General features: G+C 36.3%; 1 protein-coding gene and 1 pseudogene across 1 annotated transcript; both read right to left on the minus strand.

The window, feature by feature from the left end:
* Positions 1 to 1272: 1272 nt before the first annotated feature.
* On the minus strand, positions 1273 to 17570 carry LOC141335790 (corticosteroid-binding globulin-like; annotated as a pseudogene).
* A 528-nt stretch (positions 17571 to 18098) lies between these two features.
* On the minus strand, positions 18099 to 20281 carry LOC141335712 (corticosteroid-binding globulin). The gene is made up of 5 exons (XM_073841247.1): positions 20159 to 20281; positions 19304 to 19921; positions 18924 to 19206; positions 18668 to 18812; positions 18099 to 18580 (listed from the first exon to the last, which is right to left on the minus strand). Exons 2-5 carry the CDS (start codon positions 19902 to 19904, stop codon positions 18380 to 18382), a joined length of 1230 nt encoding a protein of 409 aa, XP_073697348.1. The 5' UTR covers positions 19905 to 19921; positions 20159 to 20281; the 3' UTR covers positions 18099 to 18379.

The following is a 20281-nucleotide window of genomic DNA, read 5'->3' on the forward strand; positions in this document are numbered from 1 at the left end:
AGTACTGTAGCTGTGGTCATTGTGTCAGTTTTTTATTTTCAGAGTAAAAAATTACCAGAAAAAAAAACAGGTAGCGCCAGTACAATTGAGGTCAAAAGTTTACATCCCCCATTTAGAATCTGCAAAATGTTAATTATTACAGAAGTTTCAAATACTCAATGATGCTCCAGAAGGAAACACGATACACAATGTTTTTGGGAAAAAAAAAACTTTTTGAATTTGAAGATCAGGGTAAATTTAACTTATTTCGACTTCTGGGAAACATGTAACTGTCTTCTGTAGCCTCTGAAGGGCAGTACTAAATTAAAAATATATATATTTAAGCAAAATTAGAAAAAATTTAACATCTCCATTCTGTTCAAAAGTTTTCACCCCCTGGCTCAAAATTCATTGTTTTTCCTTCTGAAGCATCAGTGAACGTTTGAACCTTCTGAAATAGTTGAATATGAGTCCCTCAGTTGTCCTCAGTGTGAAAAGATGGATCTCAAAATCATACAGTTTTTGTTAGAAAGGGTTCAAATACACAAAAAAATCATGCTGGAGAATTTGTGGGACCTTAAGGTTTTTTCTAAAGAACAGCAGGCAGTGTTCAGGAAACTGAAACAAGAGCCTCAACATCAACTATCACTAAACAACAACAACAAAAAATACACACAGCTGTGGATCATTCAGGTAGGAACATAGTATTAAGAATCAAGGGGATATAAACTTTTAAACGGGGTAATTTTTATAAATTCAACTATTATTATCTCTTGTGAACAATATGCAAACATCTTTTATGTGAAATATCTTATTCAGGTCAGTACTAAATAAAAAATAATATGCATTTTGAGTGATCCCTCTTATTTTGGTAAGATAGTTGACATTTTGCAGATACTGAAAGGGGGATGTAAACTTTTGACATTAACTGTAGCTCATAGAGTGCAACCATTTCACGTCATAATGGCAACCCCCATAGTCCAAGATATGCATAAAATAATGTGTATTTTTTAAATAACGTAAATCTTTCATGGGTTTTTTACTACAAATTTCAGTAAGGGATATCATTTATGTTATATTTGTTACATTTGTAATATTATGTTATTTTACCATACAAGTCTTTATACCCCAGGTTCCCTCGTAATAACACATGCTGACTATGTGTTTGTGGACAGTAACATGGAAACACAAGATGTTTAAAGCAATAGCTGTACTTGTTACAACACTCAGTCATAATCTGTACCAAATCATGGCAGCTTATTGTCAGTTCACATCTTGAATCATGTCACATCACTACTTTTCCACCGGATTGACTATTTTTCCCATGAAAAGGATGTTGTAATTGTTTGGGTCGACAATAAAGATCATGAATGGACGATCAAATTTGTAAACTGGTAGTTGTCTCCTGGAGATATCTATCCCAAAGTTTGTTTTTTCAATCCCTTCCTCATCTACTTCAAAAGCAGCTTGATGTATAACCTGAAATAAAATCACAGAGTCCACTTCAAATCAAAGTGAATGTAGAATATGCTCAATGAATTTCACCTTAATTTTAAAGAAATAGTTTGAATTCATGCTTTCTTTGCGCTCAAAAAGTCTTCTTTTAGCTTCATAACATTAAGGTTGAACCACCGACGTCACATGGGCTATTTTAACAATGTCTTTACCTTTCTGGGCCTTTCTATGCAGGATCAGAAAGCTCTAGGATCTCTTCAAAAATATCTTAATTATGGGTTTGGAACGACATGAGGGTAACTAATAACAAAATTTTCATTTTTGGGTGAGCTATCCCTTTAAGGATTCAATTTTAATTTCAGTTAGCAAAGTGTATTTCTTTACCTGTGACATAAACACCTTTTCTTCTGAAATTCCTGTGAAATTGGCCTCATCTGTGAAAATGTCAGCAATTTGCATTCCCTTTAAAAAAATCAGTCAGGGAATATGATGCTTTTAGAGAGAGCTTGGGGACGTAGATGTCAACCGGTCTGAAAGACATAAACAAATAGTTCAGTAAAAAGTGACCTTAAAAATTGATCTTAAAGTTCAAGTATATTAAAGTTTTATCTCGTAGATTAATAACCTTCTCCAGCTCAGAGATCGAATTATCTGGGAGAGCTATAAGGAGTAGGAGTTGTTGTGGTCCAGAGAAAGGACTCTAGTGGAGATGAGCATGTCATGAAAAATTTGGATATAGTCTTTCTGATTCATCATTTGAACTGGAACTGTGGTTTTAGGATCTACATAGAATTTAGCCTCATGAGTAAATCTTGGGTCAAACGGCATAGTCCATTTTCCTGAAATAAAAAAAAAACAAAAAACACTGGAGTGATTGACATTTGAAACCTAAAATACAGAATGACATTACAAGTACAATTTGTTTACCTTTGAAATATATATAAGTAAGAAGGATCATCATGGTGTTAGTATCCAGATCTTCAAAAACGTTATCTATTTTCCCTTTTGTTTTTTCCCTGACATATGTGTTAATCTTGTCTAAAGTTTCATTGAGGAGGAAATCCACAGCGAAGCCTTCCGGGAGGTGAAGCTGCTTCATCTTCTCAAGGAACTCAGGAAGTGGTTTTGATTTGTTGCTTACAAAAAGCGCACTACCTACATCCATGTCCACCCTTCTTTGGCTGATTTCTTCCAAGAACCTTCGGAAGGCCTTTCGCACTTCTTCGGTGTTGAAGACGGAGCTGTCATGACCGATGGCCCTGAGAAGCTGCTCTTTGGTCTTACCACCCGCTCCTAAAGACAGTGCAGAAAGGCCCATGGACACACTCAGCGGAGAGAAAAAAAGATATTCTTGTTCTGATATTCAGGCAGTGAGCTAAGACTCCTGTACAGGTGAAAAGCAAAATCATTTTTTTTTCCATAACATTTTTGTAGTGTTGAGTGTAGAAAAAGTTGGTAGTGGATCATCATCATTATCTCCGAGGGCGATTGGGTGAACTATTACCAAAGAACAAATGCACAGACATATGATATTCCTTCCCATGATCGCTTTTCAAGTTGAGATACTGTATTACATGAATTTCCTCCCTGAGGAAACATAACAGAAACAGTTTTACACATGTAGCAAATGCACTTAAACAGTTTAACACATCAGTGACAAAACAAAAACTTATTTATTCTAGTATCTGTTTTGCTCTGTCTGTTGTTATGTATCATATTCTATCTTATAGACACACAAATTTCAATTTTCCCACCTGTCCAGGCAGCTGTCATCTCGTTTTCCAAACTGGACTAAGCTAAAAGGCCTATGTCCTTATATTTGTTCAAACTTAAAAAAAAAAACTTAATTATTAACTACTGTGGACACAAACCAGTATACAATCAACATATGTACAATATACAATCAACATATGCTTTCCACAGCACCTGCATGACCTTGATCTATATCATTATTTAGTCAGCAAAGTAAAAAAAAAAAAAAAATTATGATAATTCCCTATTGATCCTCTTAATGTTAACCTTTAGGCATTTTGCCTCCCTGAAGGTGTTTTTTTCTTTACATTCGGACATTGTCATGCTGAGAAGTAGGTGATAAAATGTAAGTAAAATTTGTGCTCAAAGGAAATTTTTATCTGCCCGTGGTAAATTCCATTTTCGAGGGACTACTCAGCATTAGTTAAGAGTTTATCAAGATAATTATATGCATTAAAAAGCTGAGTTTCTATTGTTCAGTGGTTGCTTAGTAATTAATTTTTTTTTTCTTGGGGATAAAATGCACACAAAACATCACAGTGTAGGCTGAGATTTTCAAGAGATCAATGTACTGAATCACTCTCAGAAATCAGTTACATGAAACCATTGTAAGATATGCTTACAAAAGAGTCAAACTTTTCCTTTTATTATATATATATTTGGAGTCTGTCACTGGAGCTGTGGATTCGTTTAATGCCATAGTAAGACATGCTTACAAAAAAGTCAAATGTTTCCTTTTATTATATATATATATATATATATATATATATATATATATATATATATATATATATATATGGGTCAATCTAGAATTGTGGGTATTTTGCGTCTCCAAGATAAACCTTTTATTATTTTCCAAAAACAAAAAAAATATTGAAACAGTTTTGAATAATTACACAAATTACATCAAGCTATCACTAAAAATAATGTTTATATCTGTATTTAAGAACATTTTGTCTTAAAAATATTAAATTAAAGACTCCCTCAATACCTATTTTTGACTGTCTATGCCTCCTGAATCATACATTCAGCTTCAATTATCATGAAATAATTGCGTCTAATTTTAATCTTTTTTGTGTTTACTCTATGAATTTATGTAAACAGTTGCATAAAACATGTATTTTGTGTATTTTTTGTAGTTTTAGTAATTAAAAAAATACATTTTGTGTCTGTCCCTACGGTCTGGTCAACTCTGTTAACTCTGTTATAAAAAGGCGTAACAATCTTTAAAGCACTGATAGAAAAAGCATGTGACCTGCTCCAAGTGATGTCACTTCCTCTGGTGGGAAAATCTGGAAGGCACTGAGGTTTGTCATTATTCCTCTCTCATTAATTTGTACGAAATGTTTAGGACACACCAATAGTAGATTAATTATTTGTCAAATCTGTTGCTGTGATATTTCAGTGAATCTCTCATTCACGTTTTTAAAAACAATATTATGATAAAAACATACATTTCTGTTTTAGACATGCCATGTGGTATCTGGTTTGAGGTTAGCTTCTTGAGCTAAAGCACAAAATGGTGGAAAATGTCAACTCTGTTATCATTAAACTTTTTAGACCACTAACAGAGTTGACAGTGATTAACAGAGTCAAATGTTCCCTATCTCATTTAGGCGTTTTGTATTATTTTACAAATATGGATTTATTTTATTGTAAATTATACATTAGTTGTTGTATATCATTACAGGTTAAGGAAAATGAATGACAGGTAAATGAAGCTGTCAGCAGCAGAAAGGCAGCAGCAATACAGGGCACGGCGAGATGTCGACCCTGTAAGGCAGGCGGAAAATTTAAGAAAGGACAGAGAAATATGGCACAAAAGGAAAAATGCAGGGCAGACAAATGAAGTGGCTGATCTGTGTGAAAGGGAGAAAAGGTACAAGCGCAGGTATTGGAGAGAGGCAGAGCAAAAAGGCAGAGACTTGTAGAGATGACAGCACCACAAAGTCCTGAACTAGAACCTGAACCACACACTGTAAAAAAGTTTTCACCAATTTAACTTGTTAATCAATTTGCTATTTTTCAAATTATAAGAATGTGAAGTGTGTCAAAATGATCACATAAAGCTCTATAAACATTTTCTTACCCCACTATAGTTAGAGATGCACCGATCTGGATTTTGGGGGCCGATCACCGATCACCAAAAGCAGTATCTGCCGATCCCGATATTACCGATCACAGCGTCAAATCCATAAATTCTTCAATATTGTTGTCTCATGTACAAACATTGACATTGTATTATTAGTATAAAAAGTAGGAAATGAGAAAGTATCATGAATTGACCAGTTTTATTGCAGGCTGAGGCAAATTTCAATATTGAACACTCTCAAGACTCTCATAGACAACTTGGATTCAGCTTACATACAGTAGAGTAAGTGTTGCTTACTATCTTAAACAGTGATGGGCAAGCTACTTGGAAAATGTAGTGAGCTAAGCTAACAGTTACTCCTCATTAAATTAAGCTTAACTACACTAAAGCTACAGCCTTTGGTAATGTAGCAAGCTAAGCTACAGGATCATGGCAAAAGGAGTTCACTACATCTAAGCTATTTTATAAATTTCATTTTTCTATTGAACCAACATCATACAGAGTCAATGCTCTCTCAGTGATCAATTAAATTGTCAGTCATACAGGCATACAAGTTCTTTCAAGTGATTCTTTCTTGAAAAAAAAATAAAAAATGGCACCAGTTTCAGAATATTAAACGAATAAAACATGGAAAACATGAAATTCCACAACAAATTCTTTAACTTTAACCTTATTCAGAACAGAACAATGATGAAATAAATAAATAAATTTGCCTAAACAATCCAAAACAAATTAAATGCGAAACTGAAAGTAAAGTTTGGCTTATGTAGACTACCTCTCTTGCCACAAATACAAATGATCCATTTCTGCAATGTATTTGAAGCGAAATTATTATGCATTGGGTAAGCTTTGTACTTCATGCACGTCGACGGAAAATATCATGATGAGCAAAAATGTGCCACAGGACCGATGGTCACGCTGAACTGCATGTAATACACACTATTTAAATTGACTAGTGTAACTTTTGGGTGACTGTGTTTTATTTTTCAAATGAACAGCTGCAAGACACCGGCGCGATCAAACAGCTGAATAGCATATTCTGTAATTTTGGTCATAGTAAAGGCATAATTCAATACTGCAAAGTCCAAAGCAGTTTGAAGTATCACGAATATTAGCAAAGATTATTATAATTTGTTTGTTTTTGCTAAGAACGAACCGAAACATTTTGCCTTTCGCCATGAATTTGACACCCGCTCCCACAGACCCACTCCCCATCTCGTACTTCTGAGGTTTGAGATCTTCCCAGAGCACTAGCCTGCTTCAAAGACTAAAATCAAGGCGCCCATCACTAGTTCTAATACTACGTTTTGCATTGCAGATTATACAGTTTTCTGTTGCTATGTGGGCGCTCAGTTTTTTCTGACATTTAGCTAAAATATAAAGATTCAGCACTTCACATAAGCAATTTGGTTGACTAAATGCTAGACTAAGACACACTTTTCTCATCTCCTCGAATGCAAAAACACCCCATTAGCCTTTATAAATACAGTACCGTATTATAAATACAGAAAACATGCACTTTTCAATCAACACTTCTTTATTTACCTCAAGTCTGCAAACACGCTGAGATGCTTCAAACTGCGGGCCGCACTTCATTGACGAGAGAGGCGGGAGGAATAATACGGTTTGACTGACAGTTTAACGAGCCAATGGCGTCACGAGGTTTAGTGGTGGTGGCGCCGCTTACTGACCCAGGATCAGTGATTCGTAGCAGTTATATTTCCGATTTGAGCTTAAAGTATAGAAAAATATATAGCTTGTAGCTTTTGTTGACGCTACCGCGCTACTTGATCAAAATAATAGCTTAGTTACTGAAAAGCTATTTGATTCAGAAAACAGCGACGCTACCACCACGCTACTGAGAAATATAGTTAAGCTAGTAGCGTCACTACTTGTAGCGACGCTACTGCCCAACACTGATCTTAAACTGTCTTTTGGCAGTAATTATGTACAACACAACATTTCACTCTTTTAGAGCTGACACAATTTGTAAACTATGAACCTTAGTTTTTCTGTGGAAAAAGTTAAATCTAATAAAAGAGTTAAGTCTTAAAATAAAAAAAATGATTATGTGCAAAACACACATGTGCACCATAATAAACATTTAACTCTCAGGAGGCTCTTTCTTAAAATCACAATTTAGTTTAGCAACAAGCTTTTTGTGGAAAAATAAAATAAATATGCCATACATATGCATATACACATACATATACATGCACAGGGTGCAATTTGTGAAAAAAACAGAGGGGGGGGATGCTTTTAGAAACTTTTTTTTCTCTCTCCATAGGGAGAGGTTGACCAAACTGTTACTGTTATCTGTTAACAACGCGCATTATACCCCTCTTTTTAGGCAAGAACCAGATAATGAGTGTCAGGTCATGTATTTTTTTTTATATGACAGAAGCTGTATTATGTGATCACAATTTAATAAAAACATTGTATTAATAGTAATGGTTTAATTTCAAACAACGAATACATTTTATAGAGAAGGTGAGCAAAGTATCAACGGAGCTTTTTGGAAACTCAGAATCAGTAAACCACTGCGTCGCAAAAAGATTCACTGTTTTGAAGTGCTCCAATCGGATCGCGAATCATTTGATTCAGTACGTTCAACTTCAAAGCGCGTATGGCGAATCATTTGATTTAGACGACTTTAAAGCGCGTTTGCAAATAATTTGATTTAGATCGGGACGTAGGAGCGGCTTCGCGGGACGTTTTATCCCCACCGTGGATAAAAATAATTCAGCAGAGGCAGGGATGCATAGACCAGAGGGGAGGAAATCCCCTCACCGGCGACGTACATCTTCAGTGTTAATGCGTTGTAGAGACAAAGAGTACTTCTATACTCTTTGGTAGAGACAGCCACGCCCATTAGGAGACCCTAGTCTGAGAAGTGGGAATGCGTGCTCTGGCGGCTGTTTGTTGTTGTAAACGTCATCTGATCGGCCTGCTCTGATCTATTTTGAGAACTCCGATCAAAACCGATAGCGCCCCTATCGGTCGATTGCGATCGGATGCCGATCGATCGGTGCATCTCTAACTATAATATGCAAATACTCATCATTAGAAGCCAAACACTGGGGTGGACAGTAACCCAGGTAGCCAAAAACATCTGGCCCAGTACTGGCCCAAATCCGGCAATCCGGAAGAAATGACTCGGCCCGGATCCGGTTGCCGGACTCTTGTGAATTCCGGTAATGAATGACGCGCCAGAATCGGCCCGAATACACTGGCCCGAGTCCGGGTGCCGAAACTGAGCCGACACTGCCGGCATCGGCCCGCAATCGCGCCAGCAGAGATTATACAGTTAGCCGGTACTGGCTCGTGTCCGGCTGCCGAAACTGAACCGGAACTGCCGGCATCGGGCCGCAATCACGCCGGCATACATTATACAGTTAGCAGGCTGGCCCGAGTCTGGATTCCAAATGGAAATGTATATGAAATACAGACCTATTTATTTAATTAATAACGAAATTTAAGCAATATTAGCTTGTTTGCTAAAGTATATAGCCTACTTGGATAGGTGTAACTGTTCATGTAATTAAATGGTTCCTTAAAAACTACAAAAATGTATTATTCATGATTTCCTCCAGGTTTTTTTTTTTTTTTAAATGTTCTTTCCACAAATATCACACACACACATGCCACTCACTCTCACCCCTGCCCCCAAGTAAGAATGACACCATATAAATACTGTACGAGAAACGTTTATTGAATTTATTATTGAAAAAATAAAAACATCAACAAATGCATAAAAACACTATAGAAACTTTAAGAACGATCAGGACCTCAAGGTTTCCTAAAGGAGAGACAATAAATGAAAGAAAGAGATAAAGAGGGGACACATATTGACACATAGTTAGTCAGGTCTCAGTGATCTCGGTGGTGAATGGTAACAATATTTGGAGCTTACCTTAGGAAGAAATTCTTTTGTTGTAGGACATGCTCTCTTCTTCCACTATGACACTCTTATAAACTTCTCGGTTTCTCTCTGCATCACACTGCTATATTTGCAGAAAATATTTTTAAAAGAAAATTGTCAGTCATATGGGGCACAAGTTTGCCTATTTAAACATGAAGCTTTGAAAAAAAAAATCACTTTATGTGATTAAACAGTCATCTTATTCAGACCACTTTTTTTCAGACTTTATTATGTTTAATAATAATGTATGTTTAATATATTTAATTTATTATTTAATTTTAACCTAATACAATTTTACAGTTTAAAAATTACAAAAAGAAAGAGTCCTATAAAAGTTCTGGCACTCTGTGTGTCACTACTTGGCAATTAACTTATTGGCAAATATCACAGCCTGTGAAACAATGCAGTTTACAGCTATACAAATAATAAGAGTATTTAAAATGTAACATGTAAAAATTTCGGTAAAACTTAAAATAAACACTCACAACACGCTGACTTGGTACAACAAAATTAATCTTAAGATATTATGGACCATCTGATTTGAATTTCCTAAAATAAACCATATACTTACACATGGCAAAATATAACATTAAATTACTTACATGGCACAGATGCACTTTTTTCAGATGATCTTGACAAATCTGACAAAAAATATGAAAAAGCAATCACAAAAAGATTAGAAGAAGTACAGCAGAAAGGCACACTATTTCACTATTCACTAACACTAATGAATACATGAATAAAAACTGCTGTATACAAATATTGTGAATTAGTTTGACAGTCAGCTGAAAAAAATATACCTGCAAAGCCAAAGGCGCTCAATGCTGTGGAGCCTTTGGGGTTCAGCTGCTACTGACACAAAAACAAGGGGGAAATGAGTCACACGATGCATATATCTGTACAAATTGAAATGTATTGATTTTTAATAGGTTATTACTTACTCATCAGTGTGTTGAACATGGCAAATCCAAGATGCAGAATGAGTTGATCACTTACAACAATCGGATGACAATCTGACAAAAAAAAAAGAAAGAAAAAGAAATAGTTTTCATTATTAAAATTAATTATTTTACTTGTATATGACTTTTATTCCCTGTATATGCAAGCCTAATGTTTTACTTTTATTGTAATTCGTTATTAAAAAAAAAAAAAGAATTATTATTCTCATAAGGATAGGCTACATTGGCTTAAGTCTTTCTGTCTCTTGCTCGCTCTATCTCACATACAGCGAGAGAGAGAGAGAGAGCGCGCGACACTGACGCACACTGAACGCGCGCGCGCTCTCTCTCTCTCGCTGTATGTCAAATCTGAGACAACACAACTCAAATCTGATAATGTTATTGTTGATAATTGTAAAATTAATATATTTTTTAACTAATGTTACCTTGACCGACATGAATGTGAGGTTTTCTCAATTCTAGCAGATCTGCGCAAATGACGTCATACAGATAACGGCATTAACGGTCAACGGTGCTGAAGAGCGGGCCATAAAAAATAAAGACGGAAAGACTCGTTTATGTGAACAGTAGTTTTAGATATTGTACATTTAAATAACAGTCCGTTGATTTTACACGTATGTACACAAAAATACTTTACCTGAAGAAAGCTCTTCTGTCGAGCGATGTCCACTCAATCAAAGGGAGTCCGGCTGTGCGCGTGATGTGAACTGATCGCAGCTTATATAGCCTCTGGTTCCTTCGCGGACTTCGCACGTGAGGTGTAAAATAGTCAAAGTTATATTTATAACAATTTTATTAATTTAATTTTTATCATCTGAGGTGTACATTTAGTTAATTATACCTTGTTATATTTCCCTGGCCCCCCAAAAAATAAATAAATAAATAAATAAACACACACACACACACACACACACACACACACACACACACATATATATATATATATATATATATATATATATAGAGAGAGAGAGAGAGAGAGAGAGAGAGAGAGAGAGAGAGAGAGAATGTATGTACAATTATTTTTAAATATATAACATATCAGTTATTAATAAAATATCATAACAGTGTCACTCACTTATTTCATAACCAGAAGATGTCAGCTGAAGGTCAATTATTGGTTCATATACTCATTAAATTTTGCTTTTGGATTTGTGTTTGGCCATAAAATCACGGTTATAACATTTCAAATCAAATTTTGCTAAATGTTTTTGCAATTATGCCACATTATGATTATCAAGCCTGAAAATGGTGTTATAAAGGGGAAACATGTTGAAAGCATTTTATTAGCTCTGTTACAGACATATACGGTTCTATTTTTGGGGTGCAGAACAACATGAAAGTGTCATAATTTAGATGAAGTGAACATTTTTAAATTATAAACAAAGTCCATGGTTGGCCTGACAAAAATAATAGAATATTATTTAAAATAGTAATACAATTAAATAAATAACATTGACTGGGAAAAGATTTGACATCTCAGGCATTTTGTTAAAAAAAAAAATATTTTAGCAATTTTGTAATTAAGTTAAGTGTTTATGTGTTTTAATCTGTATTGTGGGGACAAAATATTTACACAAGGAGTAAAACCTGAATTTTTGACATTTTTGGGACTTACACTTATGGCCCATAGTCAGGCTGAATGTGTCTAAATGTGCCGTTTCTCAACCAGAATCGGGCCAGATCCGCATATCCAAAGCCTAGCCAAATCCGGCAACCATTGCTGGGCCAGAGCCGGCTCACTCCTGGCGAGCCGCTGCCAGAACACAGCCGAGTGAGCCGGCACTCAGCCGCAATCGGCCCGATTCCGCTGGCTACCTGGGAATAAACCAATGTCAGAAGTGAAATCATCTCAGTATCCAATGGACTGAGGAGATTTATTAATTAATTTATTATACTTGTTTGCATTGTTATGAAAAATTGTATATAAGTGGCCATTTCGCTAGTTTTGTAAGGGTGAGGTTAGAGATGGATGTAACTACATACAACAAAATTTTTGAGTTCAAGCATTCTGGAACATTACCTGAGGGTACTTCTAGGAATGCTAAAGTTTTCCACAGAAAAGCTAAAAACTTCATTATACAAAGTGAGTATATGTATATTCTACATCTCAGTTAATTTTTTTTAATAGTATAATGACTAACCTGCCTTTTTTAGATGAAGTTTTGCATTATATAAGGAGGAAAGAAGGAGGTGCTTTGGCCAAAGAAATCTGCACAAAAGAGAAGGCCAAAGAAATTTGTATGGAATTGCACAGTAGTGCAATAGGGGCTCACTGTGGCATTCATAAAACCTTGGATGCAGTGAGCAGAATGTTTTATTGGCCAGGCATGTCTTTGGACATTAAAAAATGGGTGAGTGCAATCTCATGTGTACACTTCTACTTGTGTATGAGCCTACCAATCAACAAGCAAGAGACAATTTTTTTTATATATATTTTGCCTCTCCCTCCCATAGAAGACCTGAGTGACTTATGCATGGCCTGTGGCAATAAATATCCTTTTAGAGATGACAAAGTAGACTCTTAGGTATGTTTAACTGGGGGCATGATTTCATTGCTGTACACTGTAAACCCGGATAAGTTGAATTTACTTAAAAAATTTGAGGAAACCGGTTGCCTTAAAAAAATAAGTAATGCGTAATGAAAACCTAAGTACATTTAACTGAAAATGTTAAGTACATTAAACTCATATATCAGTCCAAAACGAACACAGAAGGCCTTAGGAAGGTTGGCCAGGTCATCCATCACCACATTCCCTTCCAAGATGATTCCCACTTTGGACGGGTTCAGCTTAAGATTTTCTTCACCGATGAAAAGCAATCCCACTGGAGTTTGCAATCCCACAAGTCATTGTCAGCTGTGTCCTTACAGAGAAAAAACATGTACAATCATGTGTTAGTTAGCACATACATTTTCAAAATGTTAACAATAAAAATACCCTAAGAAGAAACAGTCTACACTGACATATAGTAAAAGACACTCTGTTCATACAAGATATGAGGCCTGGCTTGTTCAGATTCCTTTTCACTGTACAATTAACATCAACATATTTAATGTTAACTGAACCCAAAAAAAATTTCAGCCATGTTTTTTCAGTTAATTTCATACCACTGATTAAACATACAAACAATTTTATGGTAAAAAAAAAAGTCAAAGTCTGAAATTATGTGTAGCACATAGTCCTGATTAATGGTTTGAAAATAAAATAAAAAACAAAGAACATGCATCTATGAGGGGCCGTGCAATCCATAATTCATTCTGGTACTCACACACACATATATTCTCCTCTCACACACACACACGCATGCATTCACACATGTATTCTCCTCTCACACACGCACACACACACATGCATTCTCCTCTCACACACATATTCTCCTTTCACACACACATGCATTCACACATGCATTCTCCTCACACACACACACACGCATTCTCCTCTCACACACACATGCATTCTCCTCACACACACGCACACACACACACACACACACATGCATTCTCCTCTCACACACATATATTCTCCTTTCACACACACATGCATTCACACATATATTCTCCTCTCACACACACACACGCACGCATTCACACATGCATTCTCCTCACACACACGCACACACACACACATGCATTCTCCTCTCACACACATATATTCTCCTTTCACACACACATATTCTCCTTTCACACACACATGCATTCACACTTGCATTCTCCTCACACATATATATTCTCCTTTCACACACACACACATGCATTCACACATGCATTCTCCTCACACACACACACAGGCATTCTCCTCTCACACACACACATGCATTCTCCTCTCACACACGCACACACACATGCATTCTCCTCTCACACACATATTCTCCTTTCACACACACATATTCTCCTTTCACACACACACATGCATTCACACATGCATTCTCCTCTCACACACACATGCATTCTCCTCTCACACACATATATTCTCCTTTCACACACACATGCATTCACACATATATTCTCCTCTCACACACACACACGCACGCATTCACACATGCATTCTCCTCACACACACGCACACACACACATGCATTCTCCTCTCACACACACATATTCTCCTTTCACACACACATATTCTCCTTTCACACACACATGCATTCACACTTGCATTCTCCTCACACATATATATTCTCCTTTCACACACACACATGCATTCACACATGCATTCTCCTCACACACAGGCATTCTCCTCTCACACACACATGCATTCTCCTCACACACGCACACACACACACATGCATTCTCCTCTCACACACATATTCTCCTTTCACACACACACATATTCTCCTTTCACACACACGCATTCACACTTGCATTCTCCTCTCACATACACATGCATTCTCCTCACACACATATTCTCCTTTCACACACACATGCATTCACACTTGCATTCTCCTCACACACACATATATATTCTCCTTTCACACACACATGCATTCACACTTGCATTCTCCTCTCACACACACACACACATGCATTCTCCTCACACACATGCATTCACACTTGCATTCTCCTCTCACATACACATGCATTCTCCTCACACACACATATATATATATATATATATATATATATATATATATATATATATATATATATATATATATATATATATATATATATATTCTCCTTTCACACACACATGCATTCACACTTGCATTCTCCTCACACACACATATATATATTCTCCTTTCACACACACATGCATTCACACTTGCATTCTCCTCACACACACACACACACACACACACACACACACACACACACACACACACACACACACACACACAAACATGCATTCTCCTCACACACACATATATTCTTAACTTACCAGATACAGTAGGCTGTGGTAAACCGCGTAAAACAGCCGCACGTGTTCCCGCTATCTTCATGGAAAAAACGCCGCTTGCATCAGCCGGCCAGGTGAAAGCCTAAAGACAGTGAAACTGGTTAAAATCATGTTTTTACAGCACGCGATCAGCAACTCAGGTGAAAAAGTGATCTAGCGTTAGATATCGATTAATTGTGGATAAAAAAAACAACGAACCGGTAAACGTTAAAAATTGTTTCCACCGCTGCCCCAAACCCTTCCCCCACAGTTAGCTAAATATAAATTACACAGGTAAGTTAGCCAGTGTCTAAAATGTCCGTCGAAATGGCGAAAAATTTAAATGAGGTTTTTACAGTTAAACTCACCTTCCAGTTCCTCGCCAGCAGTGCCTGAATCCACACAACCGCAACAAAGACGGTAAACTTCGACTCAGTGCTTGGCTGAAATCAGTTTTGGACTGTTTTTGTTTTGTATTATATGTCTGTATTTATTTGTGTGTAGAGCAGGCTGCAATAAAGATTGTTAAAATAAGGAAACACACACACATTGATACCTTGAGCAACTGATCATGTCACAACTGGGAAGAAGAGGTGTGGTCTGTTCAATAACTTTTCAATTTAAGCTTATTGTACTTCAAATTATTTGCACATTGGACTATGCCAACTAATTAGTAGAATATACTTAAAATTATAAAGTAATACCATCAAACTTTTTTGTTTTAGTGCATTATGCTTGAATATTAAAGTAGAAACTAAATCCGGGCTAACAGTGTATATGAAACTGCTATTTAAGTGTTTATTAATCCATGATCTTAATCTCTCTCAGATTGAATGCGACAGCTGCAGTGGTTGGTACCACTGGGACTGCATGAGCAGGTATAGAGGAAGTCTTCATTTGTCCAGAGTGCCAAGGACCTTTATAGTGCATAATGTGCATGGCTTTTTCTGTTCTTCCCTATTTAGTTATTTAGCTATTTTCTTTCATAAAAGGCTGTGATTTATTTTTCTCTTTTAATGCAGATGTACCCAAAATCTATATTTTTACTTTCTATTTCAATACTTTTCCTAGACAAACTACTGCAGCACCTTTACATAGTAATTTGCTTTATTGAAATGCTTTTCATCCAGCACAACAATGAAACAAGTGATAAAAGAACAGACATGTTGATGTCTTCAGGCTAATAGGCTTATTAGTCCAAGTTAGTTTATTTACACAAAGTGGTTTGATCACAAGTTAACAAGACTTAAACAATCACATTAGGTTATTTTCTAAACAAACGTATTCGTCCACAGATACGTTTCTAGACGTTTAAGATGTTTCAGGCAGTGGTGTATTTAACAACGAATAACAACAATAAAGTCCCAGTTTAAGCATCGCAATGTAGACGTTACGAACTGAAATCAATACTGGATGCAGATGAGCTTTGCGTATAAAGTTACATGAAGTGAAAGCCTGTCATTCTCATTTAACGTTAGTCGTGGATGAAAGAACATACTAATAAAACTTTTGTAACTGCATTAACAAGGTAAACACGTTTATTTTAGACATAAGTTCATAGATTAGACAAAGGTCTGTTAGGTTTATGAAAAAAAAAAATCGTTAAACATTCAGAGATGGAGCAGAGCTGATATTTTCAGTTTCACGACCATTTCGCGCATATCTGGTCATGTCTCATTAATATGCATATACGCTCCGCCCACAGAAACCGAATATCTCAGAAACCAAAAATCTCGTAACACCGTTCTCACTTGTCATTAAGTATCCCTCCGCATTTACCAGAAAAGGGAAAGTTCAGTGTAGCTTTTATGATGATAGCTATGTTTTTGTACAGCACTTTGTTCCACTTGAGGAATTTGATTCGTAAATTGTTCGTGAATGGGGCCATTCCTAACGTCTGTATGTTATCAGAGAAAATGAATTAAAAATACAACTCATAATATTTCGTTTCATCTTCTGATGTTCTGATGGTTGAGTGGTCAACATTTTCTGGAGGATAAGCACCTACTGTAACTTGAGTCTAACGCTTACTAAAGTGTTTGTTTGAGCCATGTTGTGCCAATCCATCCTTTCGGACAATAGGTCAGGACCAGATTAGACTTGTAAAATGGCTTTACATTTCTGAATTATGAGATTCTAAGCAAGCATGTTATTATGTGCCTACTGCCATGTTAAAATATGGTTGTTTGAAAGAATGTTTATTCTATTATTTTACTTCACTTATTCTTTGTTTTCTGTCCAGAAATTAACAGACAATAAAATGGACAAGCCAGGAGACTTCCTAGGAGACTGTGGAACATCTGGTGCATTTCTTCAGTGCTGAAGACTGAGCTATTATGGCCGATGCCTCTTAGAAGCTGCTCTTTGGTTTTACCACCGGCTCCTAAAGACAGCTCAGAAAGAGCCATGGACACACTGAGAGGAGAGAAGAAGATATTCTTGGACTGATAATTGGGCATTTCTACAAGCCTCTTGTACAGGCAAAAAGCAAAATCATTGTTCATCTTGATCAGTGATGAGAGTTGATCGCTGATGGGAGGTTGAAATCACAAATATATAATAATATGTGATATATAATGTATCATATGGTATCGTTTAAAGGCCCTGAGACAAAATAACAGAAACAGTTTAGCAATATTTTAATGACAGCTATGCAGCACATGCTCAAGACACTTTAAGATAGAGATAATTTGTTCTTAATTCATTCATCCTATTTTCCATGTTCTTCTAACAGTTCAGTTTTACATATTTATGGAACAATTTCCTGTAGAGTTTAACATTTTTTTTAACTTGATAGTTTTGCTGATTCCGATGATTTATCTTGTGAACACAGAAATGTGTATTTTTTAGTATACTCAAAATTTGGTGCTTTTTTTTATTTAGTCATAACAGTTCTACTGACCCTCTATAGGTGACCTGCATGACCTGTAAAGAAGAGATATTGACCCACTGTTGAAATACACACAGATCAGTGTTGTAGGCTGGGCAAAGAGAAGCAAAGCCATTGACCTTCAGCATAAGTTTCTACACAGACTGTGGTGTATGAAAGTAATGTGAGACAAGGGTTGTATTTGCAGATTTTTGTTTTATTGTTATTGTTTTTTTACTTAACTTTTTCCAATTAAGCATTAAGAGTTGTCAGTTGTCACTTGGCAGATGAATATACAATCACCAGAGGAAACAGAACTAGTGAGTCCCTATGACCAGGGTTGAATACTTCTAGAAGAAGAATTAAGTATATCTGTCCTGCATTAAAACACACTGTAGAGTCAGTAGATAATGGCTACAGTTGTTTAAATCACAGCCACCTGCTGGCTGAAGTTGTCATGACATCTTGAATGTCACATCACTGTTTTTCTGCCGGATTGACAACTTTTCCAAAGAAGAGGATGTTGTCATTTTTTTGGTCAGTGATGAAGATCATAAATGGACGGTCAAAATTTAAAGTATCCAGTGGGCTGTAGGACATTGGCCTGAATTCAACAGTTGTCACCCCTGCTGCGGTGGTTCCTTTCTCATCTATATCCAGAGTGGCCTTATGCAAAACCTGAAAGTGAATCATAGTGAGTCCTCTTAAAAATGGGTGTTGTTTTTAATAGTACATTAAATATCTAACGTAAATTTAAAATACTACCTTTGAAATTAATATCCTTTCCTCTGAAATTCCTGTGAAGTTGGCTTTATCTGTAAACATATCAGCCATTCCCATTCCTTTTAAAACATCTTTCAGGGAATACGATGTTTTCAGAGAGAGCTTGGGGACATAGATGTCAGTTTTTCTGAAGGACAAAAGAAATCATTGACTGGTCCATATGGAGATATTGAACTTAAAAATATTTGAACATCTAAAAGCTTAATTTTGATATACATTAATAATTATGGAAACAAACCTTTTTCTGACAGCTGTCCTCCACTTTTCAATATGCTGTCTAGAGATGGCCTTCTCCAGATCTTTGATGGTGTTACCTTTCCTGTTAATATCTGGTACAGCCAGAAACATGGAGAAAGAGTCGTTGTAGTCTAGACAGAGGACTTTAGAAGTGAGGTCAGCATCATAATAAACTTTGAGGGATTCGTACTGGTGCATCATTTCTACTGGAACGGTGGTCTCAGCATCCACATGAAATGTACTTTGACGAGTCTTGCTTGGGTTAAATGGCATATCCCATTTTCCTTTGGAAGAAAGAGTCACATTTTTAAAGGGATCTGAGACAATGGCATCACCAGAATTACAAACGTTTCTGACTACTGTATAGGTGTGTGCATTTACCTTTAAAATATATGTAAGTGAGAAGAAACATCAACGTGTCATATTCCAGATCATCAACAGCTTGGTCTATTTTCCCATGTGTTTTTTCCTTCACATATGCATTAATTTTATCCACTGTTTCTTTGACACTGAAATTCACAGTGGAGCCATTAGAGTGGTAAAACTCCTCCATATTCTTTAAGAACTCGGGAAGGGGCTTAAATTTGTCGCTTATGTATAGAGCACTGCCAACATCGATGTCAACCCCAGTCCTCTTGTCGATGTCTTCCAGGAGACTGTGGAACATGTGGTGCATTTCTTCAGTGCTGAAGACTGAGCTGTTATGGCCGATGCCACTGAGAAGCTGCTCTTTGGTTTCACCACCAGCTCCTAAAGACAGCTCAGAAAGGGCCATAGACACACTGAGAGGAGAGAAGAAGATATTCTTGGACTGATAATTGGGCATTTCTACAAGCTTCTTGTACAGGTGAAAAGCAAAATCATTGTTCATCTTGATCAATGATGGGAGTTTATCACTGATGGGAGGTTGTGGTAAAGTCTCTTGATTCCCATGAACTACTGCAAAAGCACAAATCCACAAATATATGATGTTGCTCTCCATGGTATCGTTTGAAGCACCTTGAAGAAGTTTAACAGACACGGTTTTACAACATTTCATTGACAGAAATACAGCAAATGCTTGTGGCAGTTTAACATATTAACCAAGAGTTGTTGTTCCTAATTCGTCTATCCTATTTTATGTTCTGCTAACAGATCAACTTTACATATTTATCAAACAGTATGCTATAAAGGTTGAAAATTGTATGATTTATTAATAATTCTATGATTCATCTTGTGAACACAGAAATTTCCCACCTTTCCAGGCTGCTGCTGTTTCTCTTTCCCCAAACTGGACTGAATTATAAAGCCAGTGTCCTTAAGTTGGATCATAAAACAACCTTTACTTTTTACTTTACTCTGTTTACTTTTTACTTTACT

The sequence above is a fragment of the Garra rufa genome, chromosome 5 (genome assembly GCF_049309525.1).
Source record: "Garra rufa chromosome 5, GarRuf1.0, whole genome shotgun sequence".
Taxonomy (NCBI): domain Eukaryota; kingdom Metazoa; phylum Chordata; class Actinopteri; order Cypriniformes; family Cyprinidae; genus Garra; species Garra rufa.